This window comes from Bubalus kerabau, chromosome 15, assembly GCF_029407905.1.
Source record: "Bubalus kerabau isolate K-KA32 ecotype Philippines breed swamp buffalo chromosome 15, PCC_UOA_SB_1v2, whole genome shotgun sequence".
In the NCBI taxonomy this organism is placed as follows: Eukaryota; Metazoa; Chordata; class Mammalia; order Artiodactyla; family Bovidae; genus Bubalus; species Bubalus kerabau.
The window spans coordinates 84,455,877-84,483,617 of NC_073638.1; the positions used below are offsets into that span (position 1 = coordinate 84,455,877).

Below are 27,741 nucleotides of genomic sequence, written 5' to 3' on the forward strand. Positions count from 1 at the left end.
GGAAGTTCCAGATCTGAGCTGACGGCATTCAGCAGGCCTTCCCGGAGCCTCCACAAACTCTATTTTTGTTGATATGTAAAAGCAGCCATGTAATGTTACGGTTTTAGAAGCTGCCTGCCAGTGAAGTCCTCTGTGAGAGTCCAGACCACACTCCCACAGCCCAGGAAACTGTAAACCTATGGTTTTCCCAGTAGTCATGTACGAATATGAGAGTTAGACCATAAGGAAGGCTGAGCATCGAAGAATTGATGCTTTCAAACTGTTCTGCTGGATGAGACTCTTGAGAGTCACTTGAACAGCAAGGAGATCCAACCAGTCCATCCTAAAGGAAATCAACCCTGAATATTCACTGGAAGGACTGATGTCGAAGCTGAAACTCCAATACTTTGGCCACCTGATGCGAAGAACTGACTTATTGGAAAAGACCCTGATGCTGGAAAAGATTGAAGGCAGGAGGAGAAGGGGATGACAGAGGATGAGATGGTTGGATGGCATCACTGACTCGATGGACATGAGTTTGAGTAAACTCCAGGAGTCGGTGGTGGACAGGGAGGCCTGGCGTGCTGCAGTCCCTGGGGTCGCAAAGAGTCGGACACGACTGAGCAACTGAGCTGCAACAACAGATGAACTTTCTGGGAGGTTCGGCAGTCCCGAGGGGGCCTTATCTCCAGCGTTTTATATCAGGTCTCTTTGCAACTTCCTCCCCTCTTTGCTGTTGGGTCAGCCTGTTTCCTGCTGGGCCATTTCCATGGCAACGTTCCCCTGTCTGCATGTGGAAACTTGAGTGAGGCTCACCCCCCACCTAAAGAGATCAGTGGAGAGTATGCTGTCTGGGTTTGTTTGGCTGCCTGGGTCAGGGAACCCGAAGGATGGCAGTGGGATTGCTTTTTGTAGAAATATGTGTTTTATGGACTAATTTTAGACCGACAGAGGGTTACAAAGATAGTACAGAGAGTTCCTGTCTAAAGTTTCTTCCATTGTTAACGTCTTACGTTGTGATGGGACACGTGTCTAAACTGAGAAACCGACCTTGGTACATTGCTCGTCATTCACCTCCAGACACTTTGTGGATTCCACTCGTTTTCCAACGGATGGTCCTCTCTCTGGTCTAGGATCCCACCCAGGGTAACACACTGCGTTGAGTTCCCGCAGCGTCCTCTGAACTGTGACAGTTTCTCAGTCTTTCCATTCATCACGACCTCTTTGGTACAAGCCTCTGTGTGTTAGCGCTTTGGACGTGTATTTCTGGGGGACCAGGGCTGTGGTTGGGCAGCGGCAGTTGCTGTTAAGACACGTCTCTCCAGGGTAATGGACCTCAGGGATCTGCGTCCAGTGACCCGCTCTCCTCCCGGCTCTGGCACTCAGTCTTCAGGGTCTGGGAATGTTGCTTGGCACCTTTATGCTTTGGTTTTCTCAGCTGTAAGGTGGGGAGGGTCCCCAGAAGATTCTTGCAGAGATTAAATGCCTTGGTAAATTTAAAACCCATGTCTTAGGCTCTGGTCTTATTTTTAGTTATTTTATGACCACACACTGGCTTGCGGCATCTTACTTCCCCGACCAGGGATCAAACCTGAAGCCCCTGCGCTGGAAATGCGGAGTCTTATCTACTGGACCAGCAGGGAGTCTTAGAGTCCTCCTCGCAGGTGGGCTGCTCAGTACCTGCCAGCATTCCTGGGCTTCCCTGGTGGCTCAGCCAGTAAAGAATCTGCCTGCAATGCGGTAAAGAATCTGCCTGCAATGCGGGAGACCTGGGTTTGACCCCTGGCTGGGGAAGACCCCCTGGAGAAGGGGTAGGCTAGGCACTCCAGCATTCTGGCCTGGAGAATTCCATGGACTGTATGGTCCATGGGGTCTCAAAGAGTCGGCTGTAACTGAGGGACTTTCACAGCCATTAGTGTGCGGTCCTCTAGGAGCAGCTGGGGAGGGGGGTGCTTGGGGGACAGAGGCTGAAAGCAACTTGGGGAGGAGGCTGAGGATGAGGGAGGCAGACAGTGTAAGTTCCTTCCTCTCTCCCGTATCCTTGGCAGCTGGATGCTGAGGGGTATGGGGTGTTGATGGGGTTGGGGGAGGGGAGGAAGCCTGGGAAGTGTGGAGAAGCCTAGGGTAGGGGAGAGGAAGCAGAGGGTCCATCTTTGAGTGTCCCTGAATGCTCCTGGGGTGAGAGGGACAGCAGGAAGAGGGTGTGGCCTTCCCACCCAGATGCCTTCCTGCAGGCATCCTTCGCCATCTCCCCAGGAGTCACTTGGCCATCCGTCTCTAATGCCCCATCCTCGCCTGGGCGTCGGTCCCTTGGACCGAGACCTGTCACCTCCCCTGACGTGGTGATGGAATGGCCTGGGTGCCTCCCATCTGAGACTGCGAGGCTCCGGGGGGAGCAGGCTGCCCAGTCTGGTCTGTGCTATTGGAGATGAGAGATGTTCAATCAGTGCCGCTGGCTGAGTGAGTGGACAGATGGATCTGTGACTCCGGATGGGACCTTGTGGTGAATGAGAAGAACGTTGTGGGCGTGGGCGAGGCCCTTGGTTTTGAGACCCCAGATCTTTGTCTGAAATAATCCACTGTGACCCAGGGGTTGGACCACTCAGGGGTCCATTTGTTCCTTATTGGCCGTGTGGTTCTGGATGAATTAACTTCCCTGGTCACAGATTGCTCGTCAGTGTAGGTGACGTCTATCCGCACGGTGCTTTTGCTTTCTCCTCCTTCCTCTCTTTAGATGAACTTTCATCTCTCTTCACTACTCCTGCTCTGTGTCTTGCTCAAGGCCTGCCCAACAAAAACAGAGGCGTGAACGCGGCATGTGGGGGTGAAGCTTCGATGAGTTTTGTGTCCAGCAAATGGAGTGCAGGATCTTTTCAAGCTTCACAAACGATTAAAAAATGCTGACCATGTGCTAACACACAAATAAAATGCTAAATTCCACAAAATATTAAGTCATATAGGACTTGTTCCCTGATGATAATATAATAAAGTTAGCAATTAACTATGCAGTAATAGCTCTCCTTAGGTCTACCCACTTTGAAGGTTTAAATTCTTAATGTATTTAGAAAGAACTGACTCATTGGAAAAGACCCTGATGCTGGGAAAGATTGAAGGCAGGAGGAGAACGGGACGACAGAGGGTGAGATGGGAGGATGGCATCACCGACTCTAGGGACGTGAGTTTGGGTGAACTCCAGGAGTCGGTGATGGACAGGGAGGCCTGGCGTGCTGCAGTCCACGGGGCCGCAGAGAGTCAGACACGACTGAGCGACTGAACTGCACTGAACTGAGCTGATTTAGAAAGTTTGCCTACTTTTCTAAATAACTCGTGGGCTCAGAAGAAACCAAAATGGAAATGACAAAACTGTTTAGAAATGAATGATGAGTAGTAAAGGTCAACATTTTTGAGAATTAGCAGAAGCAAAATTTACAGAGAGCTCTATTTCTTTAAATGCATATGTAGAGAGATGAATAAGTGAACCGCATGTCAGTCCAGTCTGAGGGACCCCCTGTCACCTTCTGAGAATTGGCATTAGACTTGCGTGTTTACCAGAAACTCAGTTTAGTGAAACCTGATAGCATGGCATGGTCTTGGGAGTTTACTCTGTACCCTCGTCGCTCTAAACTCTTCACACACATTCACTAATTTAATCCTCACAGCAGCTCCAGGGGCAGATTACTCCTGCTGCACTCAGGGAGCTGAGTCTCAGAGAGGTCAAGTCACTCGCTTAAGGTCACACAGGTGCTCAGGTGGCAGAGCTGGGTCTTCAGCGCAGGCAGTCATGGGTATCTCTACAAACCCACATGTCTGTGGGCTTATGTACACTGGTATGTTTCTTTAAAAAATTAAAAATACTACTTGTTTGGCTGCCCCAGGCCTTAGTTGCGGCAGGTGGGATCTTTTAACGTGGCCTGTGAATTCTTAGTTGCAGCTCATGGAGACTGGCTCCCTGACCGGGAATCGAACCCCAGCCCCCCGCATTGGGAGCTGAAACTCTTAGCCAGTGGACCACCAGGGAAGTCCCTACACTGGTATCTTTTTCATTCCTGCACGTACACGAGTCCAGTTCAGTTTCACTGACATTGCAGCGTCCCTGAAATACATGCGGACGTGTTTCTGAGCTGGCCTGGGGAGGGCGTCTTCAGACAGAGTGTGGAGGGTAAAAGCCGGGAGCCCCGGCTTCCGCAGCCCTGCATTTGGGCCCTGACACTGCTCCTTATTAGCGGGGTCACCCGGGATGAGCCATTTAACCAAATGAAGTAGTTGTCTCAGCTGTCAATGGGGTGTCATACGTGTCCCTCCTGGGGTTGCCATGAGAAGCAAATATTACATTTGGAACCACAGAGTGCCTGCAACAAAATACCCTTATTATCATCGTGATGGTGGAACGCCTGGGGCTCGGTCAGCTGGGACTTTGGCTCTTGTCCAGTTGTCCAGGGACTCGGTGGCCTTGGGCTAATCTGGTAATGAGTTTATTCCTCAGCGTCTTCATCTCCAAACGGGGCCAGTTGTTGGCTCAGACTGTTCAGCCAGAACCACATCTTGAAGGCGAGCGCATGAGGCTCACCCAGGAAGCCGCTCTCCCGTGGTTTCCTCTTGGTTCAGCGGAGGGGGGGTGTTAGGAAGAGGCAGAAAGGGGAACATCTCGTCCGGGAGACTTTCGCTTTAGGAGGGCAAAGGGGCGTTGACGGGGCTCTCGCGGACCCTGAGATGGGGAACAGAGAGCCCTGAGTGCCTGCTGAGAGCTGACACTTACTCAGACTTTCTGGCTCTCTTCACTGGAGGAGAGAGACTGGAAAAACCAGACGCTGGGCCCAGGCAGGGGTGTGTGTGTGTGTTTGGAGTCCTTGGATGTGCTGGTGTTTGTCCTTGGGAATCCACAACCCCTCATCCTGGAAAGGAGGCCGGGGGGTGGGGGAGGTAGGCAGTAAGGACGAGGAGAATCACACGTCCTTGTCTCTTTGAACCAGATTTAGTGGGTGAAGATCTGGGTCTGTAAACAGGAGTCTCCCAAGCACAGAGCTCTTTCCATGTGGAGAGGAGGAAGCAACTGGAAGGCCCGACCCGCCGACCATGGTCCTTCCCCAGCGGGGACATCGGGACCAGACGCGCCTCCCCAGGCCAGACTACTGGTCCCCCCTTTCTGTTATTATCTCCTTCACCCCGAAACTTTCCTGAGCACTCCTGAGTCTCCCTCGGTCTGACACCCACTGCGGGAGGGTCATCAGAGAGCCTGTAAACAGAGACCTCTGCATTTGGGGTGGCCTTCTCCCGTCCTTTTCCTTGTCCCTTCCACCTTGACGCTCTGATTTGTAAAGGTCCTTCAGGAGTTGCTGATGATTTGGACGAACACTGTAGCCATGCTTTACCTTGGAAAGGAGGGAGGGACTCTGTCTTCTTCCCTTTTCTTTAGAAAGCTCCGTTCATGTGCTCTGGTGCAGTTTCTGCTGGCTAAGCGTGCCTCTCTTTTTTTCTCTCGTTCTCTCTCTCTCTCCTTCCTTTTTCTCTCTTGGCAAGAGGCCTGGTTCTGAAAGTGAAATCGTGTATTCAACCTCAGTGTGAAAAGCAGATGAAGGTGGAGCTGTGCAGGTGGAAGAGGGGATGCAGGCTTGACTGCCCCTACCCAAATTCCCTGGAGGGTTTCTGAGGTGTCTCTGAAGTCTCCTGGGGGTCCACAGAGTCGCATTGGAAAGCTAAGCCCCTTACTTGGTCAGAAAACCGAGGCTTAGTGGGGACCAGCGCCAGCCTGAGGCCCCCACAGCCCCTGTCCAGCCTGCTTTCAGCCAGAGGGTGGTGGCCACCTAGCACCTCCCAGGGGCTCCTCAGGTGGCAAACCCGCTAAGCAGGAGATGCGGGTTCGATCCCTGGATCGGGAAGAGCCCCAAAGAAGGCCATGGCAACCCTCTCCAGTATCCTTGCCTGAGAATCCCTTGGACAGAGGAGCCCGGCGGGCTACGGTCCAGTCCACAGGGTGGCAGAGAGTCGGACGTGAACGACTGAAACGACAAAGGCTCTGTGGGTGGGAAATGTTCTATGAGAGGAGCCCATGAAGGGGGCCCGCAGGCTGAGGCCAACAGAGAAGGGGCTGAGGCGCGGTCAGGCTGGGTGGCGGGGTTGCGGGTGGCGCCGAGTCCTGGGTCTGCGTCCTCCTCCCACCGTTTCCAGAGAGGGTGGCACGGGCCCGCTGTCCTCAGGGGCCCGGGGGCCCGGGCGGGGGGCGCAGGGGTGGGGCGCAGAGGTGAGCTCAGTGCGGCTGAGCCACGGCCGAGTCTCCTGGCAGGCGAGGCGCAGGAGTCGGGAGAGGAAGCGGGCGGCGGCGCGTGGTGCTGGCGGGCGGTTCAGCTGCGGCTGCTGCTGTAACGTTCCTGTTGCCACACGCCTCGATAAAGATGCCCCGGTGCCCTTCCAGGCGGTGCGCAGTCCCGCCGGCCCAGATAAGGCGCATCACATGCTTTGCTGGCCCTGGGGCTCCCGAGGCCCCTTGGCCCCGTGAGAGCACGGGTGTGTCCGAAGGGAAGCACCCCCGCCCAGGATCCGGTGGATCTGTTCTCAGGGAAACCCTGACCCAGTGTCACATGGTTCAGATGACCTGGGCTGAGGCCGCTTCCTGGAATTGTCTCATCCGGACTGAACTTTGTTGCTATTATTGTTGATTCTGGGGGCAGCTCGCTGCAGTGGGAAAAACTGTAGGAGAAACTTCCCATCCTGGGAAGATGGGAGTCAAGGAACCTAGGTTCTATTCCTGGCTCTTCCGATAACTCATGATTTGGTCTTGGGCTTTGGTTTGCCCATCTCTTAAGTGAGAGAATTTGATGATAGAATCTGTAAGGTTATTTTCAGCTCTAACGTTCTGTATCTTTTTTTTTTTTTTTTTTTGGTTCTTTCCTGTTTAAGAGTACTTAGATCCAGATAAAATCTGTGGAGATGACTTTGCTAGATCTTGTGTATAGTTGTTTTATTGAGATGTTACCTGTGCCAGTATTTTGGTCATCTGATGCACACAGCTGACTCATCGGAAAAGTCCCTGATGCTGGGAAAGATTGAGGGCAGAAGGAGAAGAGGGCATCAGGTTGAGATGGCTGGATGGCATCACCGATGCAAGGGACATGAACTTGGGCAAACTTCGGGAGATGGTGAGGGACAGGGAGGCCTGGCGTGCTGCAGTCCATGGGGTCGCAAAGAGCCGGACACGACTGAGCAGCTGAACAACAGCATCAACCACGTGCTGTTCATCGTGTAAGGAACTCAAAGCGATTATCTTATTTTTCATCACAAAAGCCCGGTGGACACTGTTGCTCCTGTTTTGTAGGTAAGGAAATTGAGGCTCAGAGATGCTGAGCCAAGTAAGTGAATAGTCATTGAGCCTCAGTGAGTAGCATGGGGGGCAGTGGTTTCCCAGGTGGCTCAGTGGCAAAGATGCCAAACCTGCCAGTGCAGGAGAGGCAGGTTGATCCCTGGGTCGGGAGGTCGCTTGGAGAAGAGCACTGCAACCCACTCCAGTCTTCTTGCCTGGGAAATCCCATGGACAGAGGAGCCTGGTGGGCCACAGTCCATGGGGTTGCAAGAGTTGGACACAACTTAGCGATTAAGCCACTACCACCGCAAGTAATTTCATTTCATTTCATACTTTTTTTTCCTTTGGCCTTGCCATGTAGCCTACAAGATCTTCTCTGACCAGGGACTGAACTCGTGCCCGCTGTGTTGGGAGCACGGAGTCTTGACCACTGGACCACCAGGGAAGTCCAAGTGATTTTAATTGCAAGTGACAGAAGCTTCTGGCTAAACAAGTAAAAAGCAGTATTACAAGAATACTGTTGAAAGAAGACTGCGGAAGATCTGTAGAGCTTGCTCTGAGCCAAGGAGTGGATTTGGGAAGGTGGAGATGAGGGTAGTGTCTCTGTTGCGTGTTGCTAGAGGGCGATTTGGTTCTGTTCATTTCATGATTCAGAATCCTCAGGGAGCCTAGGTGGGCACAGATAACTTTCCCATCATATGGGGAAGGTGGAGGAGGTTAGATACCTTCCTGAAGGAAGGTGTTCTGGGCAGGCACATACTCCAAGTCTCCAGGCGAAGCCCAAGGCAGCCCTGACCCTCCGGGAGTTCAGGTCAGTGGGGAAGGATCGGTAGGTGATGGGGTGATTAATATGGGCGAGGTGGGACTGAAGAGGGTTTGCACAGAATGCATTGGGAGCTCAGAGAGGTTTTAAATGTTGCAGGGGGTTGGGGCGGGGGGAGTGTCAGATCAGGCAGACAGAGAAGTTTGTTCGAGATTGAATTTTAAAGGTTCAATGAAATTTTGCCAGCTGGATAAATGCATTTCAGGAAGAAGTTCTTGGATGACAGTTCAGCAAGATGAAAGCATGGTGTGTCCAGAAACATGTTAGGGGTTCCAAGCACCTGGCCCAGACGCATCATAGAGAAGATAGACATGTGCGCCTGTGGCTGGCTGATGCAGAGGGTTCACAGAAAACAAGAAAATTCTGTAAAACAATTGTCCTTCAATTAAACAAACAAAAAAAGAAGTTGTGAGTGGGAGCCAGATCTTAGGGGGCCCGTGTGCTCTCTTAGGCTTCAGGACTTCTTTTTTCCCCTTAGACCATTTTGGGGGCATTTCCCCCTCTTTTATTTTCCTTTTCTTGAACACAAAATCTTAAAGAATACTGAGGAGGTGACAGTACCTGATCAGACAATATCTAAGTACCTAACAGTACTTAACTGAGTCTTAAGGAATGAATTTGGTTTCAGGAAAGGGCCTAGGATTTTCTAGGTAGGAAACATCCTTCCTGGGCACAGGGCCACTAAGCTTTGGGACTTTTAATCCTGGGAAATGTTAGGAAGGTGCTCATGGGGCCGGAGCGGCGTCCTCGACGTCCAAGTCCTTGCACGAGCTGTGACCCTCGGGTTGCTGAGGGCTGCAGCCACGCCAGAGAACGAGGTGGGGGGCGCTCAGTCCTCACCTGTGTCCACCTCTCTGTGACCCCAGGGACTGCAGCCCACCAGGTTCCTCTGTCCACGGGGTTTTTCAGCCAGGAATACTGGACTGAGTTGCTGTTTCCTCCTCCAGGGGGTCTTCCCCACCCAGGGATCGAACCCAGGTCTCTTTCACTGTAGGCGGATTCTTTACCCACCGAGCTCTCAGGGAAGCCTGAGATGACGGGGGCGGTAGTCAAAGGCAGCTCCCCAGAGGACTGGAGAGCCCCACATTTCAGGGGCAGTTCCAGGAACTCCATCAGGAGTAGACCATTCCTGGGATGGTAGCTGGGGAGGGAACAGGGGCCCTGGTGGCCTTGCTTGCTCCTGGAGTCCTGTGTTGAGTGGCACGTCTTGGCTTAGGAGGCCACGGGCCCCTGAAGTGCGTGGAGAGCCGGTATCGAGGTTCATCCCCCTCACCGCCTCCACCCCCTGCAACCCCTTCTCCCCCGTGGCTAGAGATGGGGTGCTGTGTGCGCTGCAGCAGTCCGGGGGACGTCTGGGAAGAACGCAGAAGCAGCTCGGGCCCTTTGGTGGGTGGGAATGGGACACTTCCTTTCGCTGCCACTTCGTGGTCCTGCAGAGGTGGTTGAATGAGATTCAGAAAGCTGGCGTCGCCGGGGGTGCTGGAGCCTGTGGGAGGGCTTCCTGTTTGCTATGAACACGAGCTCTGACCGGGAGCTCTCGTGGTGCCGTTCCCTTTACAACGGGTAGTTGCTGAAAACAGGAAAAGGTTTGCTCCCACCATGAGGATTTGAAGCTGGTGCTTTGGAGGAATCGGGACTGTCCTAATGCATATATCCCTGGTGGGGTAGGTCATGTGCCCGAACGTTGTGGAGAACAGGTTAGAAACACGGGATCCAGACCCAAAGGACGGGCTGGAATCTCGTCTCCAGCACTAGCTGTGTGTCTTGGCCTCTCTGTTTTAGGGTCTCCAACTGGAGTCAGTTACAGTAACAGCACCATCGTCACCTCCTCCCCGAAACATGACGTCTACTGAGTGCCTGCAGTATGCCAGGCCCTGTGGAAGTGTTTCATGTTCATCATGTCACTTATTTTGTAAACAAACCTGTGATTCAAGTGGTGTTATGATTAGCACTTTATAGATGAGGAAAGCTGGGGTCAGTCGATTGATTGGTGTTTTTCTTTTTTTCCTCTCTCTATATTTAATTGAAAGTCGCTCAGTCATGTCTCACTTTCTGTGATATAGTCCGTGGAATTCTCCAGGCCAGAACATTGGAGTGGGGTAGCCTTTGCCTTCTCCAGCGGTTCTTCCCGACCCTGGAATCGAACTGGGGTCTCCTGCACTGCAGGTGGATTCTCCACCAGCTGAGCTCCCTGTGGTTGATTTACAATGTTGCATTAATTTCTGGTGTGATTCAGCCATATATACATTCTTTTGGGAGCTAGGATTTGAACTCAGAGTATATGAGAGGTTGCTGCATCGCAGAGCCGTTCTGAGATCTGCAGGTCATGTGTGAGACACGCACGGGTGCAGCTCCCGGTGCTTGGCACGCACTCAGTGCTCGCGGGTTTCCTGGGGCTTTTGGTCTCACCTCGTCCTTTTTGTCCTTCACAGAAGCAGCTGACGCAGGATGACGATACCGATGAGGTCGAGATCGCTGTTGACAACACAGCTTTCATGGACGAGTTCTTCTCCGAGGTGGGTGCCTTCCGGTGTGTTTCTTCTGAATGGATGTAAGGAACCACAGCTTCCTTAGGCAACAATAAAGCCCATAGGTTTTTCAGGGGCAGCAGAGGAAAGCCAGTCTTCTGCTGGGGGAGGGGGGCCAGGCCGAGAGGCTGCGAGGAGAGTCCCCGTTACTGAGGAGGACGTGGGCTTCTAATCTCACTGAGAAACCCAGCAGAAGGTAAACTATGCACATCAAAGAGATGCTGTTAAAGTCCTACGCTCGTGATATGTTTTCATGGTATCCTTTCTTGCCTACAGTAGAGAATTTAAATAGGGAACCAAGCCAGGGGACCCAGCCATGAATGTAAGGGAAAAAAAAGCATTTCATGGCATTTTTAGGCCTGTAATTGGGATAGATCTGAATTGTTGTTACCAAAAATTCAATCCCTTTGACTTAATTCTGGTAACAACTCACAAGCCAAGAAACTGCCAGTTTATGTCTTTTGAAATTCAGCAGAGGCAGAAATGAGTGGCCCGTGTGTAGATTCACATGGCCTTTGAGGTCGAGGGTCCTGCTGGAAGGCGCTATGGGAGACGCGAGTGATGGAGAGCTTGGGGAAGGGGTGCATGTCTCACGGACAGAAGCACAGGCGCTGGAGCCAGGGAAGCTTGGGTTCACCGCTCAGCCCTGGGGACTTCCCCTGGCAGTCTGGTGGTTAAGACTTTACCTTCCGGCACAGTGGAGATGGGTTCGCTGCCCAGTCGGGAGGGACCTAAGATCCCACATCCCCCATGACTAAAAACCCAAAACATGAAACAGAAGCAATATTGGAACAAATTCAATAAAGGCTTTAAAAATGAATGACCCATATAAAAAAAATCTCAGCCCTGCTTCTGACAGCTGCCATTCTTATGAACATTCCTTCACAGTCTTGTTTTCTTTATCTGTACATTGGGACTGATAATATAATTCCCCAAAGGACTATTAGGAGGATTAAGCAGGCTCCCGTTTCTGAAACGTTCATGTAGCACCTGCCATATAAACACGTGTTTGTACGTGTTGCAACAAGACCAAACCAAAGCGCTCCAGTTCCAGCTGCACTGCGGCCATACCACGCTTCTTTATTCAGGCTTTTAATTGCTGTATCTAAAGAGGTGTCCTGCTCTCTCTGCACGCAGGTGTGGGTTCCTCTCGGCCTCTGGGCCGTGGGTGTGGAAAAGCACCCTCTGGTCCCTCTCTCAGTGGAGCCGGGCGCGATGGCCCCGGCCACCCATCTGTGAGGGTCAGAGCAGGTTCAGGCTGAGCGTGAGCGTGTGCACGCCTGCCCGGGAAGTTAGCCCGGGCTGCGCCCCACCCTTCCCGTGGCTGGGCCCGTGCCTTTGCTGCAGGAGTCCTAATGAGATCAGACGATGCTCGAGTTATTTACGAGTCCAGTGTTGTTCTAGGTGTGGACCCTGGAACGAAGAGCTCTTTCAGTTCAGCGCTGGGCGTAGGTGTGAGGAGCTGGGTGACGTCACTGCAGCTCGTCGCCCTGGTGTTGCCTCAGAGAACCAGTTACATTGAGTTCTTTCCTAAGATCAGGACTTTCTGCAGTAACGGTGTCCTCCCTTTTCTCTTAACCCAGTAAGAGGGGACCTGAGAGGCAGTGTTCCTTGGGAGGTGGGCAGATGGGTGGGCCTTGGTTTCCACGACCAGGTCTGAGTCTGCCCTCAAGCCTTTAAATAGCAGTTAACCTTGGGCCGGTTCCTGAACCCAGCTGGGCTTTAATCCCTGCTCTGGAAATCAGGAACAGCAGAACTTACCTTTCAAGCCTGGCCCGAGGATCCCTTGAGATCACGTGAGGATCGTACATCTGGAAAGCATTATCTGAGCCGGGAAGTGCCAGATGGAGGGGAGTTATTTTTGGAGACTTAACAAGGTCTCTGGGGCTGCCGCTTTTCTTCTTGCTTTCTCTTTGTTAAATGCTTTTCTATCATTAAAAAAAAAAAAAAAAAGGCCCCATCATATTTAAGGTAGAGAAGAGGACAGCATGCTTGGCTGGGAAGAGGATGATTCTTTTGGACTTAATTCCTTATCTGCCACTAACTGTGTGATCTTGGGCACTTGTATGTTTTTTTTCAACATTTTGTTTTGTATTGGGATATAGCTAATTAATGGCCTTCCCTGGTGGCTCAGAGGGTAAAGAATCTGCCTGCAATGTGGGAGACTTGGGTTCAGTCCCTGGGTTGGGAAGATTCCCTGGAGAAGGGAATGGGTACCCACTCCAGTATTCTTGCCTGCAAATTCTGTGGACAGAGGCTGCAGTCCATGGGGTCACAAAGAGTTGGGCATAACTAATTTTCACTTCACTTTCATAGCTGATTAACAATGTTGTGATAGTTTGGGGGGAATAACGAAGGGACTCAACCACACATATACATGTAACCATTCTCCCCCAAACTCCCCTCCGATCCAGGCCTCCACATAACATTGAGCAGAGTTTTATGTGCTGCGCAGTAGGTCCTTGTTGGTTATCATTTTAAATATGTACACCAGGGTATACACGGCCATCCCAAACTCCCTAACTACCCCTTCCCCCCATTCTCCTGACAACCATAAGCTTGGTCCAAAGTCTGTGAATCTGTTTTGTGAGTCAATTCATTTGTATCATTTCCTTTTAGATTCCACATATAAGGGATGTCATACAATATTTCTCCTCCTCTGTCTGACTTTCTTCACTCAGTGTGACACTCTCCAGGTCCATCCATGTGGCTGCAGAGTCTTTCATTCTTTTTCATGGCTGAGTAATATTCCTTCGTATATATGTACCACATCTTTTTTATCCATTCCTCTGGTGATGGACGTCTAGGTTGCTTCTGTGTCTTGGCTGCTGTAAACAGTGCTGCTGTGGACATTGGGGTACATGTATCCTTTCGAATCGTATTCTCCAGATGTATGTCCAGCAGTGGGATTGCAGGGTCATACGTTAGCTCTATTTTTAGTTTTTTAAGGAACTTCCATACTGTCCTCCATAGCGGCTTTTCCAATTCGTATTCCCACCAGCAGTGTAGCCGGGTTCCCTTCTCCACATCCTTTCCAGCATTTATTTGTGGCTTTTCGGTGACGGCCATGCTGGCTGGTATGAGATGACCTTTCATCGTGGTTTTGATTTGCACGTCTCTGGTCACTAGCGATGCTGCAGATCTCTGCATCTGCCTAGTTGACCATCTGTCTGTCTTCTTTGGAGAAATGTCTGTTTAGAAGCTCTGCTGTCGGGCACATGTCTTAACCTCTCTAAGTCTCTGTGGGTTTAGCTGTGAAGTGGGGAGAAAAATATTCATCTCCTGATAAGTTGGGGGTGAAAGGAGCCAACACTCAGAAAATGCTCACAAGGGACCTCGGTAAAGGTTAATTCCGTCCCTTCACATCTAATAGGGTGCAGAGAGGGTCCGTGTTGGAGGTCTGTCTCTGGGCAGAGACAGGAGGGAGCCGGTGCACAGGTCTTGGTCTGCATCTCAGCTCTGCTCATGACAGTGGTGTAGCTTTGGAAAAGTTGTGCAACTGCTCTCAACCCCACTTCCTCTAGAACAGGCCTAGCAGTGTTGTTGTTGAATCACTAAGTGGTATCTGACTCTCTGTGACCCCAAGGACTGCAGCACGCCAACTCTTCTGTCCTCCACTGCTCTCTGAGTTTGCTCAGACTCATGTCCGCTGAGTTGGTGATGCCATCCAACCATCTCATCCTCTATTGTCCCCTTCTCCTCCTGCCTTCAATCTTTCCCAGCATCAGGTCTTTTCAGATGAGTCAGTTCTTCGCATCAGGTGGCCAAAGTTTTGGAGCTTCAGCTTCAGCATCAGTCCTTCCAATGAATATTCAGGACTGATTTCCATTAGGATGGACTGGTTGGATCTCCTTGAAGTCCAAGGGACTCTGAAGAGTCTTCTCCAACACCACAGTTCAAATGCATCAATTCTTCAGCGCTCAGCTTTCTTTGTAGTCCAACTCTCACATCTGTACATGACTACTGGAAAAACCATAGCTTTGACTAAACTGATCTATGTTGGCAAAGTAATGTCTCTGCTTTTTAATATGCTGCCTAGGTTGGTCATAGCTTTCCTTCCAAGGAGCAAGCATCTTCATGGCTGCAGTCACCATCCACAGTGATTTTGGTTTTATAATAACTTTGATTTTGACTGTATAATAATCAAAGTTTTTTTGATTATTATATTCATAATAACCAGCAGTATTTCCTGCTGGTTGTTATAAAATGAGAAAGTAATGGATATACCTGCACAGAGTGTGACCTATGGTAAGTTTGTCTTCAGTAAATTGAAGTTTTCTCACCATTCTGTTCCCTAGTATATTTGTTAATGTATATATATACATGCACATTATATATGTAGGAAGGAAATGGCAACCCACTCCAGTATTCTTGCCTAGAGAATCCTGTGGACAGAGGAGCCTGGTGGGCTGCTGTACATAGGGTCGCACAGAGTTGGACATGACTGAAGCGACTTAGCATGCGTGCATATATATATATATCACAAAGTCTACTTTAGAGAATGTGGTCTGGAAATATCCTCGAAGGTGGATTAAAGTGCATTCCAGATAATGGGGGTTTGGGGAAATGAAAAGGTTTCCCTCTTCACGTGTCTGAGGAACACACCCAGTGCCTTCTGCAGGATGGAGCAGAGTAGCTTGCTTGTGAGTGTGCTCTTGTGATAAAAAGTACACAAGACTTTTATCTTTTGGACTTTTGGACTGCTTCCAGCAAATAGGTCACCCCTGGTTGTTTGCGAGGCCTGGCGTGTGAATCACAGATGGTCAGGGAGGCACTTGCAAGGTGCAGATGCTGTCAGAAGACCAGGAGGTTTCCAAATGTCCTTTGCCCTGTGAAACCCATGATTTCTCTCGCCTCCCAGTTACCACAGAATAGAATTGACCCTTGGGTGTTGAGGCCTGACAGGCTGATTAAGCCAGGGTCTAGCAAATGATAAACCTCAGATTTTTGTCTAATTTGCAGTTGTCTGCATATTTGCCTTGGTCTTTTTGTTCAGCTGGCAGAGAGTACAAAGTTTTAGAGAAAACAGGACCTACCTGAGAGATGGCGTCTATTCTGATTGTATCTGCTTATATAATAAATCACTCTAGCAGTTAGTGGGGTAGAGTAACCTTTCTGTAATACTGATGGATTCTGTGGATTAGGGATTTAGGGTTCAGACAAGGGCCCACTGGAGGTTTTTGTTTTTTTTTCTTTTTGGCCCTGCTGTGTGGCTTATGGATCTCGGTTCCCTGACCAGGGATTGAACCTGGGCCCCGGCAGTGAAAGCACTGAGCCTCAACCACTAGACCACCGGGGAACTCCCAGAGGTGGCGTATTTTTGCTGCATGGTTTCTGGGGTCTTGACCAGCCAGAGTCTGGAATCTCAGAGGCTTTTAACTCAGGCGTCTGGTGCCTGAAGGAGACGCCAGGGTGTCTCAGAGGAGACCTGTATTTCACCTCTTTCTGTGGCTTGGGCTTCTCAGCATGATGGAATCAGGGTCATTGGTTTGGGGGGCGGCTCAGGGCTCCAAGGCAGGCCTGGAAGCTGTGGAAGTCGCACCGCCATCATTTGTACTGTGCGCTGCTGCTGAAGCAGCCATAAGCCTGCCTGACTCAAGAGGGGACTACACAGATAGCCCTCTCAGCCATGACCATGTGGTGCACCGCTTATTCTTTTCTTTATTTGCCTGCACTGGGTCTCAGCTGCCGCACGCAGAGTCCTTCACTGCATGTGGTCCACCGCTTATTCTCTTTATTTGGCTGCACTGGGTCTCAGCTGCCGCACGCAGAGTCCTTCACTGCAGCGCGTGGGCTCTTCGTCATGATGTGCAGACTTCTCAGTAGTTGTAGCACAACAGGCTGAGTTTCCTTGTGGCATGTGGGATCTTAGTTCCCTGACCAGGGATCAAACCCATGTCCTCAGCGTTGGAAGGCAGATCCTTAACCACTGGGCCAGCAAGCAAGTCCCCATGCCATGTTTTAAAACCACCAGAGTCACAGCTCCATGTGGCATCAGCCTACACCAGCATCCCCTCACAGGAGGCCTGGGATTGATCGCTGGCTCGGGAAGATGCCCTGGAGGAGGACATGGCAACCCACGCCAGCATTGTTGCCTGGGGACCCCCACGAATGGAGGAACCTGGTGGGCTACAGTCTATAGCGTTGCAAAGAGTCGAACACGACCGAGTGACTGAACACACACACCAGAGTCACAGGCCGTGAGAACAGCTCGGAAATCCTCTTCTCAGGGAGGAAAACTACCCAGATCCTTCACGCTGCCCTTCCTTGTGGCCCTTTGGCTGGCGACGGATCCCATGGTCGCGGCCACCCTTCGCTTAGAGTGGAGATCAGAAAAGTGAGAAACGGCTAAGGGGCAGGATTGTCCGGATTACCATAGAACCAGTCATGATCCAGCCTCTAGACCTGGCAACCCCTCTGCCCAAAGAAAATCAGTTCTGTTAACATGGAAGGGCGGGGCCAGGTGGGGATGCCTGTTTGGATTGCGGTATGAGATGCCCAAAGACTTCAATTATGTTTGAGAAACACATCATACTCTTTTCCTCCCATGGAGATTGGAAATGCACATGAACTTGTTAGAGGTTCTGAGGAGCCCTACAGTGAAGAAACCTGGTTAAGTTGCCTGTCTTAACAGTTATTTTTTCCTGGAACCCTTCCTGACGTGTAACTTCTGCTAACGAGAGGAATGAACTTATTGCCGAGGATGCTGTCATAAACTTTTCTTTCTTGGATGTGCTTAAAAAGGGGGTGTCAGTTTCGCAGTGGTTTATGGAGCAAGCATGTCCCCAGAGTTACATGTATTCATTTCTTTATTTATTGAACAAACGTCTACTGAGGGACACTACCTGCTTAGCACAGTGATGCGGATCCATGTGGACGAGGGAACAAGACCACTGGAGCTGTGGCCGGTTAGAGAAGCTAGGAGGCGTGCAGTCTTGTGACTTTTGTTAAAACGAAGATCCTCAAAGTGGGTGTAACTTGGAAATCTAGGTATTAAGTCAGATCTAGGAGGCTAAACACTCTTCACCTCATGCCTGAAGTAGCACCTTCAGATGCCTAGTTGGGCTGGAAGGTTCTGTGTTTCTGGGCTTGATACGCGGGCAGGAAGCCTTTTTGGTCATTTGCCTGTTTGCTCTTGGCTTCATTTATCACCTTTCCTGTGCTCTGCTCTGTATTGCAAGGAACTCCTTGCCCCAGGTCCCTTGCCAACTGGATTTTGCTGTGTCTGACCCAGGGGAGGCACCTCAGAAGATTAAAGGTGGTGGGAATGAGGCCATGGTTTTCCTCCCAGACATACCTCCTCCGTGACCTCAGCTTTCACTCCATCAGCCCTGCCTCTGTGGTCCCCGTTCTGCTGGTTGACCACCAAGGCCTGGCTCCATCAGAGGTGCCCTGGGGACCATGCCTGCCTTCTTTGTCCCTGCAACCGGCTGGTGCCCGTTTCCAGGATGCCTCAGCGTCCTCTGGCTTCTCAGCTCGTGCACCTCTCTCTCTCTGGCTGCCCTGGGTCTTTGATGCGGGCACGGGCTTTCTCTGGTTGTGTTGCTTGGGCTTCTCTTGAGGTGTGAGGACTCTAGAGCACGCGGGCTCAGGAGTTGTAGTGTGCGGGCTTACTTGCCTTGTGGCATGTGGGACCTCACTTCGCTGACCACGGATCAAACCCATGTCCCCTGCATTGGCGGTGGATTCTTAAACACTGGCCCCCAGGCACGTCCCTCAGCTCATTTCTGTCAAGAATTCCCTGTATTTTGATACTTCAGTTAAAATAACTCGATAGATTTCTATTTTCTTGACCATGTTTTGGGCGGCACAAAGCCCAAATCCACTTACCCGATTTGACCGAGAATACTAGTTGTCACAGGTCAGCATAGCTCTGAGATCATGCTTCTCTTTTCATTCATAATCGGAGAGTTGAAACACCACTCACAGTCTTGGTAAAACCCCCTGATGGACTTGACTTCTGATGCTTGGCTGACTGAGACCTTTCTCTGTCCCTTCCTGTCAATGTTTGTTTGCTTCCCAAAGCAAAGAAGCAAACAAATCAGAGGACTTGCCTTCTAATACAAAGACTTTTGGGGATTATATGATTTTTGAAGAAAGGTGTATGCATTGACAGAGGAAGAGTAATTTATTTGACCCTTACAATCCTGTTACTTTTGTTGCCTTAAAAAGGTGGCATGTAATAAAGTTCAGTAAATAAATAGGAAAGATTTAACACCTAACTTAGCAGTATGATGGGTGGTGGTGGTAGTGTACTCGTGTCTGATTCTTTGCAGCCTCATGGACTGTAGCCTTCCAGGCTCCTCTGTCCATGGGATTTCCTAGGCAAGAACACTGGAGTGGATTGCCATTCCCTTCTCCAGGGAAGTCTTCCTGATCCAGGGTTTGAACCCAGGTCTCCTGCATTGCAGGTGGATTCTTTACCGTCCGAGTCCCCTAGGTAGAATAGACAAAGCCTTACACCCTACCCCGCAGTACCTGCCAGTCTCCAGAGTAGTCCTATCTCTGCTTTGAGATTAGAGTCCACTGGCTAATTAGATCCACTGGGAAGAGGCCATCCATGCTGTGAAAATAGCTCCCTCCTTTTAGTCAGATGGTGGTGATTAGTACAGTCCTTCTCGGTGGGGAGGGGTTGGGTCCAGGACCCCGCTGGATACCAAATCCCTGGGTGCTCAAGTCTCTTACATAAAGTGGCGTAGTATTTGCATATAATCTACACATAGCTGACTACCTTAAATCACTTTAAATCATCTCTAGATTACTTATGATGCCTCAGTTCAATTCAGTCCAGTCGCTCAGTTGTGTCCGACTCTTTGCGACTCCATGAATCGCTGCACGCCAGGCCTCTCTGTCCATCACCAACTCCTGGAGTTCACCCAAACCCATGTCCATTGAGTTGGTGATGCCATCCAAGCATCTCATCCTCTGCCGTCCCCTTCTCCTCCTGCCCCCAATCCCTCCAAGCATCAGGGTCTTTTCAAATGAGTCACCTCTTCCCATGATGTGGCCAAAGTATTGGAGTTTCAGCTTTAGCATCAGTCCTTTCAATGAACACCCAGGACTGTTCTCCTTTAGGATGGACTGGTTGGATCTCCTTGCAGTCCCAGGGATTCTCAAGAGTCTTCTCCAACACCACAGTTCAAAAGCATCAATTCTTCAGTGCTCAGCTTTCTTCACAGTCCAACTCTCACATCCATACATGACCCCTGGAAAAAGCATAGCCTTGACTAGACAGATGTTTGTTGGCAAAGTAATGTCTCTGCTTTTCAATATGCTGTCTAGGTTGGTCATAACTTTCCTTCCAAGGAGTAAACGTCTTTTAATTTCATGGCTGCAATCACCATCTGCAGTGATTTTGGAGCCCCCCAAAATAAAGTCTGAGACTGTTTCCCCATCTATTTCCCATGAAGTGATGGGACCAGATGCCATGATCTTAGTTTTCTGAATGCCTGGTACCGTGTAAATGCTATGTAAATAGTTGTCAAATAGTTGGCAAATTTGAGTTTTGCTTTTTGGAACTTTCTGGAATTTTTTTTCCCCTTGAGTATTTTTGCGTTGAATCCATATACACAGAACCTGAGGATACAGACAGCGGCCTGTATACTGTGGTAATTACGGTTAGTTCCGCGAGCAAACACCCAGCGTGAAGGGCAGTTGACTTGCTGTCCTTCGTGGATTTCCCTGGGGGTTGCTGGCGTCACAGAGCATTCTGTTAATGTCGGGATTGCCGTGGGGCTTGGAGACCTGCTGGGAAAGGCTCAGCGGAGCCTGGCGGGCAGTGCCAGCGCGGGGACTGCTGGCTGCCCGCGTCTTTGCCGGCAGCACCGCCCGGCGTTCACTGAGCACGTAGTGCGCCATGTCTCACCTCGCCTAAGGCTCACACCAACGCGGGGAGGCGGGAGACAGGATGACCCTCGTCCACAGGTGAGAGGACTGGGGCTCGGAGGGTAAGCGGCCTGTTCACGGTCACTGACTGCTAAGGGTGGAGCCAGAATGTGCACCTCGTCTGATCCTAACTTATGTCTTAAACTGTGCTGTCCAGATCACCCCATTCCTGACAAACCGTTGAAAAGCGCATTTAAAACAGTATTTATTTTTATTTATTTGGCCATGCCAGGTCTTAGCTGTGGCACGTGAACTCTTGTTTGTGGCTTGTGCAATCTGGGTCCCCAAGCAGGGGTCAAACCTGGGTCCCCTGCATTGGGAGCTCAGAGTCTTACCAATACAATAAATAGGCATTGAGGATGTGTTAGCTGCAAATTTAGCATGGTGATTAAAAAAAGAAAAACGTTTGGATTGCTTCCTTCAGTCAACAGCATTTCTTGAGCACTCCTTGGAGAAAAGGTCCTTCCAGGGAGTTTTGGTTAGAGAAAAGCAGGCCCGTGACACCGGTCGGAGGTCACTGAGCCGTCTCACGGAATGGTGAGTGGATTCCAGCCCTCCACCTGACACAGGCTGGACTCACATGGACCTGGGAGAAGATGAGCCAGGGAGGCGGTTCTTGCACCTTCACCCGGTCCAGGAGACGGGTTTGGATCTGAGGGATGCGGGTTCAGACCTCGCGTCTACCTCTTCCTGCCGTTACGGCCTTGATGACATCCTCGGCTGCGTTGAGCTGCAGCTCGTGCGTAAAAAGGGTGGTGATGGTGACATCACAGCCACGCAGGAAAGAGCCTTGTTTATGGGGCAGGTGTGCGTTAACTCAGGTTGAGTTCTTAATAACATTATTGTGCGGGGTAATGTCAGTCTTTTTCAAACAACCTGAACACACAGACAAACAGCACTGAATGCTTCGATTCAGCACTTAGATTTCCTGCTCGCCCTGCCCTTCCCAGTCTTTGGTTATCTGGCAAACGCACAAAAAGGAAGTTAACGGCATGTACCTGCTCCCCTGAAGTACTCAGAAAGTCACCTTTGAAAAGAACTAACACTTCCAGGAAAACACAGACACAAAGTTAGAAGGAACAAAAAAGCTCTGCGATTGGCCAGTGGCCCATCCTGAAGTCCTGAAGTTGTTCTGCAATTCCTTGGTGAGCTGACTAAATCGCTGGATTACTCAGTCAGAGTCCCCGAAGCAGCTCCAGATGGGCAGGCTACTGAGGACAGAGGGAGGGGCAGCTTCTGTGGGTGGAGGATGAGGGGAGGCGGCAGTGGAGGCCCCTGACCTGGAAAGCTCTGCAGACAGACTGAGGACGGAGCCTGGGGTCCAGTTCTCCCATCCGCTGGGCCGTCTAGTCAAGTGTCTAGAGCGACTCTGAGCTTGGGGTCCAACAGTCTCATCCTACCAACAACTTCCTACCTTGAACAGATTTTGAGTCAGGATACTCTTTACGTTATGGAATAATAATATTCCAGGAGATATTTTTCGAGTCATCCAGTCCTTAGGAGTCATCAAAACCTTAGGCTTTTGACTTCTTTTTTTAAAAATCGGAGTATAATTGCTTTATGATGTTGTGTTAGTTCCTGCTGTACAACACAGTGATCAGCTATCTGGGTCCACATGTCCCCCTCCTGCTGGACTTCCCTCCCACCCACGCCTCAGCCCAGCCCTCTCGGCCGTCACAGAGCTTCGGGCTGGCCCCCCGTGCGGTGCAGCAGGTGCCCACCCGCTGTCTGCATCACACGTGTCGTGTATCCACGTCAGTGCTGCTTTCCCAGTTCAGCTCGCCCTCTCCAACCCTGCTGTGTCCACCGGTCCCTTCTGTGTGTCTCTGTCTCTGTTCCTGCCCTGCAAATAGGTTCATGTATACCAGTTTTTAGATTGCACATATGTGCATAGACTTGGATTACCGTGATATTGAATGGTTTGCCTTGGAAATGAACAGAGATCATTCTGTCGTTTTTGAGACTGCATCCAAGTACTGCATATCGGACTCTTGTTGACCATGATGGCTACTCCATTTCTTCTGAGAGATTCCTGCCCACAGTAGTAGATATAATGGTCATCTGAGTTAAATTCACCCATTCCAGTCCATTTTAGTTCACTGATTCCTAAAATGTCGATGTTCACTCTTGCCACCTCCTGTTTGACCACTTCAATTTACCTTGATTCATGGACCTAACATTCCAGATTCCTATGCAATATTGCTCTTTACAGCATCAGGCTTTGCTTCCATCACCCGTCACATCCACAACTGGATATTGTTTTTGCTTTGGCTCCATCCCTTCATTCTTTCTGGAGTTATTTCTCCACTGACCACCAGCAGCATATTGGGCACCTACCGACCTGGGGAGTTCCTCTTTCAGTGTCCTATCTTTTTGCCTTTTCACACTGTTCATGGGGTTGTCAAGGCAAGAATACTGAAGTGGTTTGCCATTCTCTTCTCCAGTGGACCACATTCTGTCAGAACTCTCCACCATGACCCATCTGTCTTGGGTGGCCCCACATGCCATGGCTCATAGTTTCATTGAGTTAGACAAGGCTGTGGTCCGTGTGATCAGATTGGCTAGTTTTCTGTGATTGTGGTTTTCGTTCTGTCTGCCCTCTGATGGAGAAGGATAAGAGGCTTATGGAAGCTTCCTGATGGGAGAGAGACCAGGGGGAAACTGGATCTTGTTCTGATAGGCGGGGCCGTGCTCAGTAAATCTTTAACCCAATTTTCTGTTGATGGGCGGGGCTGTTTCCCTCCCTGTTATCTGACCTGGGGCCAAACTATGTTGGCAGTAATGAGGACAATGGGGACCTCTGTCAAAAGGTCCCATGCATGCACTGCTACACTCAATGCCCCCAACCCCATAGCAGGCCACCGCCGACCCACGCTTCTGCCAGATACTCCTGGACACTCACAGGCAAGTTTGAATCAGTCTCTTGTGCGGTCACTGCTCCGTTCACCTGGGTCCTGGTGCGCACAAGTTTCTGTTTATGCTGGACTGGATGAAGCACAAGCTGGAATCAAGATTGCAGGGAGAAATATCAATAACCTCAGGTGTGCAGATGACACCACCCTTATGGCACCCTTATGGTGAAGAACAACTAAAGAGCCTCTTGATGAAAGTGAAAGAGGAGAGAGAAAAGTTGGCTTAAAGCTCAACATTCAGAAAACGAAGACCATGGCATCTGGTCCCATCACTTCATGGCAAATAGATGGGAAAATAGTGGAAACAGTGTCAGACTTTATTTTTTGGGGCTCCAAAATCACTGCAGATGGTGACTGCAGCCATGAAATTAAAAGATGTTTGCTCCTTGGAAGAAAAGCTATGACCAACCTAGACAGCATATTAAAAAGCAGAGACATTACTTTGCCAACAAAGGTCCGTCTAGTCAAGGCTATGCTTTTTCCAGTGGTCATGTATAGATGTGAGAGTTGGACTGTGAAGAAAGCTGAGCACCGAAGAATTGATGCTTTTGAACTGTAGTGTTGGAGAAGACTCTTGAGAGTCCCTTGGACTGCAAGGAGATCAAACCAGCCCATCCTAAAGGAGAACAGTCCTGGGTATTCATTGGAAGGACTGATGCTGAAGCTGAAACTCCAATACTTTGGCCACCTGATGGGAAAAACTGACTCATTGGAAAAGACCCTGATGCTGGGAAAGATTGAAGGCAGGAGGAGAAGGGGACAACAGAGGATGAGATGGTTGGACGCCAGCTTGACCCCTGGTCTGGGAGACCCCAAGTGCCGCGGCGCAGCTGACCCATGCGCCACGACTCCTGAGCCTGCGCCTCGAGCCCAGGACCGCAACTGCTGAGCCCCGTGCACAGCTGCTAATGCCCCTGCGTCTAGAGCTGGTGCTCCACAGCAAGAGACGCCACCGCCGTGCGAAGCTTGCACACCACAACGGAGACCCAGTGCAACCAGAAATATGAGTAAATATAAAAAAGAGAACTCAAGTTTCTTTCCCCTGCTTTCTTCACCAGTTGCAGAGCTGTGATCAGGTTTTCTTTTCTTTTTTTTTAAGAAGTGGATTATTCACTGGAGGAAAGGGCTGCTGGAAGCTGCATCGTGAGTTGTCTTTCCGTTGCATCTCAGGGGCTAAGACCCTCCTGTGTGGCATCTTATGAGGTTTCTGTTTGTTGACTGTGGGCGTGTTGGCGTGCCCCTCACTGTGGAGGGCAGGCAGGTCGATGTGGAGGCTTCGAGACCTCTTCCAACGAGCCGTGCCCTGCACGTTGCAGCCACCCCCGGAGGGGCACCTGGTGCCTGTGAAGATGGAGCTGCGGCTGAACTTCACATCCGGGTAGCAGAATCCATGTGGTCAAGGCACGCCTCCAAGTGCTTTCTTCTTATTCATTTGGCTACACCGGGTCTTAGCCACAGCATGTTGGAGCTTCTTCAGCTGTGGTGTGGAGACTCTTAGTTTCAGGCCGTGGGCTCTAGTTCCCCGACCAGGGATTGAACCCAGGCCCCCCTCACTGGGAGCAGGGAGTTGTAGCCGCTGGACCTCCAGGGAGGCCCCCAGGACTTTCCCATACACACCTGGCATAGTCAGGAGCACCAGAACAGAGCAGACATGCTCCTGGCTTCAGCTCCTGGGTCCTGGTCGTCTGTGGCGGTCCGCTGGTAGGAGGCGTGTCCAGGGGCGCTGGGCGGCTCCGGCCCCAGCGCGGCCGTTGCTTCGGCAAGCTCCTCGCCTCTCCTCTCGTTTCTCTCCCCCCGCCCCGTCCCCTTTCCTTTCTCCCTGCCTGTCCTCCTCACTCACTGTGGCTCCCGCTTCCGGAGCAGCTGAAGACCTGCCCGGTGTCCTGACCCTTCCCGCTGACGCTTCCTGGGCTTTTCCTGGCTCTTCTTGACTCCAGCCGGGACCCCCCATCCAAGGTGGGCAAGTGTCTCCTCTTCAGGGAGCAGTGAAGATGGAGCTTCGTGGACGGCTGTCAGCACGCCCTTCTCTGACTGTGGATGGGTGGACGGGGCGCTCCCTGGGGCCGGTGGGCCTCAGAAGGCTTGCCCAGAGTCACCACCTCTCTGCACGAGCCCCGACGCTGGGTGGGGAGCTCTGCTGAGCGTTTCCCCTCATTTGCGGCCAGGCTCTCCCTCCTGACGCCAAGGCTGTGGTCTCTCTACTTACAGATCGAGGAGACCCGTGTCAACATTGACAAGATCTCTGAGCACGTGGAGGAAGCGAAGAGGCTCTACAGTGTCATCCTGTCTGCGCCCATCCCCGAGCCAAGTGAGTGCCACACGGGGCTCAGTCACCCTCTGGGCCCGGCTGGGCCTCGGGTCCCCCTCAGAGCAGCAGGGGAGGGCGTGTTCCCTCACACTTGCGTGCCTGCCGGGTCACCGCCCGCCCTCCTCACCCTCTCCTGCTCACACTGCCCTGTTAACGTCTGTTTATTAGACTGCGCCAGCTCTCTGATGCAGCACGCGGGATCTTCACTCTGTGTTGCAGCATGCAGACTCTTTAGTTGGGGCCTGTAGGATCTGGTTCCCTGACCAGGGGTCAAACCCGGGCCCCCTGTATTGGGAACGCAGAATCTTAGCCACTGGACCCCAGGGACGCCCCCATCACCTCTGCTTTTTGTGGCTCCACTTGGCCAGACTCACGTCTCCTTCCCAACGAGCTCCTCTCGTGGCTGGCGGGGACTCTGGCTGCTGCTGGCGTGTCTCAGCTCTGCCCCCGCTTTGGGTTTCTGGAAGGCGCAGCTGTGCTGTTTTCTCTGCTTGAAACGCTTCCCCAGTCCCTCCTTTTTTCCACGAGGTGTTTTTACACTGTAGGTCGAGGGCAGGGTGCCTGGAAAAATGCTTTTAAAAACTAAGCTCCCTGTGTTCTGATGACGGGTGTCTGGGGAGCCCCTGGGGATATGTACTGCCCTGGACGCCTGAGAAAGCACCACACCTCCTCCGTCGATTGTTGTCACTGACAAAGCGTTCAGTCTCTTCTAACTGATGCTGCCGGCCTTTGTTTACCCAGAAACCAAGGATGACCTGGAGCAGCTCACGACCGAGATCAAGAAGAGGGCCAACAATGTCCGGAACAAACTGAAGAGTAAGGGGCTAAGGGAGCAGCCAGCCCCCCAACCGTCCCACGTCTGGGGTCCAGCCCTCCTGGAGCAGAACGCTTCCTCATGGGGGTGACATCGCGCGTGGCGTCTTTGCTCGTGATCTGGGCTCTGTCTCCGGCATGATGCATGATACCCCAGAACTGTGTCTGGTTGAGCGAGGCGGGAATTGGAATTTGGGGACGGGAATGGAAGTGTGCTTTCAGCTGGTGAATGACTGGTGGCTCGGGCCCCTTAGCTCAGCCCCTCGCCTTGTCCTGGTCCCGTGTCCTCCCGCAGCACTTGCGTACGTGTGAACAGTGATGTTAGAGATGTGAGGATGCCAGATAGACTCGTCTGCAGGCATCTCCTGGGGACCGGGTGTATCACCTCCCTCACGCCCACTCCCCCCCCTCAGTTAGGGCAGTGTTCTGTGAAGCCACTCTCATAGATTCAGTTCGGCTGGGAGCCCAGAAGCTTCCTTAGGTCCGTGGCTGTCATCTGCATTCTTATCCCACTTACTGTCTTTGGTGATGAGTGCATGCTGTTGGTCAGGGAGAGAAAGCGGCGTTGCCGAGCCTGAGGTATCATTTCTTCACCCGCTTCGGACCGTACTGCCTGTTTTCATGGGGGCGGAGTGGAGGTTTTCGGTGGCTGCTTCCAGTCCGGCAGTGAGCCTGTGCCCACTGCATGTTTGTGTTTGATTTTCATGTTGACGTTGCGAGGGGGGCCCTGCAGTGCACCCATTTTACAGAGCAGAGAACAGGAGCGCCGAGGGCACGTGGCTTTTCCAGGGAGACATGCCGGGGCGTGGCAGGGCAGGGATTTGTACTGCCACGCTGAGACGTGGCCGAGGGAGAGCCTGGAGTGAAGGTGTCCTGGGGCTCTGATGTGAGACGGCTTTTGAGACGGGACCTGCCTGCTGTTCGTCTCCTGGCCGGTGTGTGTGTCTGCGAGAGGAGGCTGCATTGCACCGTGAGCTTCTGGAGGGGAGCGGGGGCTGCGTTGCTGGAATAACCTCTCCCTTCCAGGCATGGAGAGGCACATTGAGGAAGACGAGGTGCAGTCGTCGGCAGACCTTCGGATTCGGAAATCCCAGGTGAGATTCTTGGCCTAACAACCATCTATCCCAATCCTTTAGTTTTTTTTTTTCCCTTAGCTGTGGAGTCTTTTTTATTTTTTTTAAATATTTATTGAAGTAGAA

General features: G+C 51.4%; 2 protein-coding genes across 14 annotated transcripts in view; both read left to right on the forward strand.

Moving 5' to 3' along the window:
• LOC129627729 (oocyte-secreted protein 1) overlaps nucleotides 1-27,741 on the forward strand; it is a 216,392-nt gene that overhangs the window by 59,372 nt on the left and 129,279 nt on the right. The window lies entirely within an intron of this gene.
• The window catches only part of STX3 (syntaxin 3), a 49,745-nt gene that overhangs the window by 6,575 nt on the left and 15,429 nt on the right, over nucleotides 1-27,741 (forward strand). For all 6 annotated transcript variants that reach the window (XM_055547242.1, XM_055547243.1, XM_055547239.1 and 3 more), the window contains exons 2-5: nucleotides 10,529-10,612; nucleotides 25,630-25,729; nucleotides 26,471-26,545; nucleotides 27,569-27,636. In XM_055547242.1, the coding sequence (XP_055403217.1) occupies nucleotides 10,529-10,612; nucleotides 25,630-25,729; nucleotides 26,471-26,545; nucleotides 27,569-27,636 (327 nt within the window). The remainder of the gene's footprint in view (nucleotides 1-10,528; nucleotides 10,613-25,629; nucleotides 25,730-26,470; nucleotides 26,546-27,568; nucleotides 27,637-27,741) is intronic.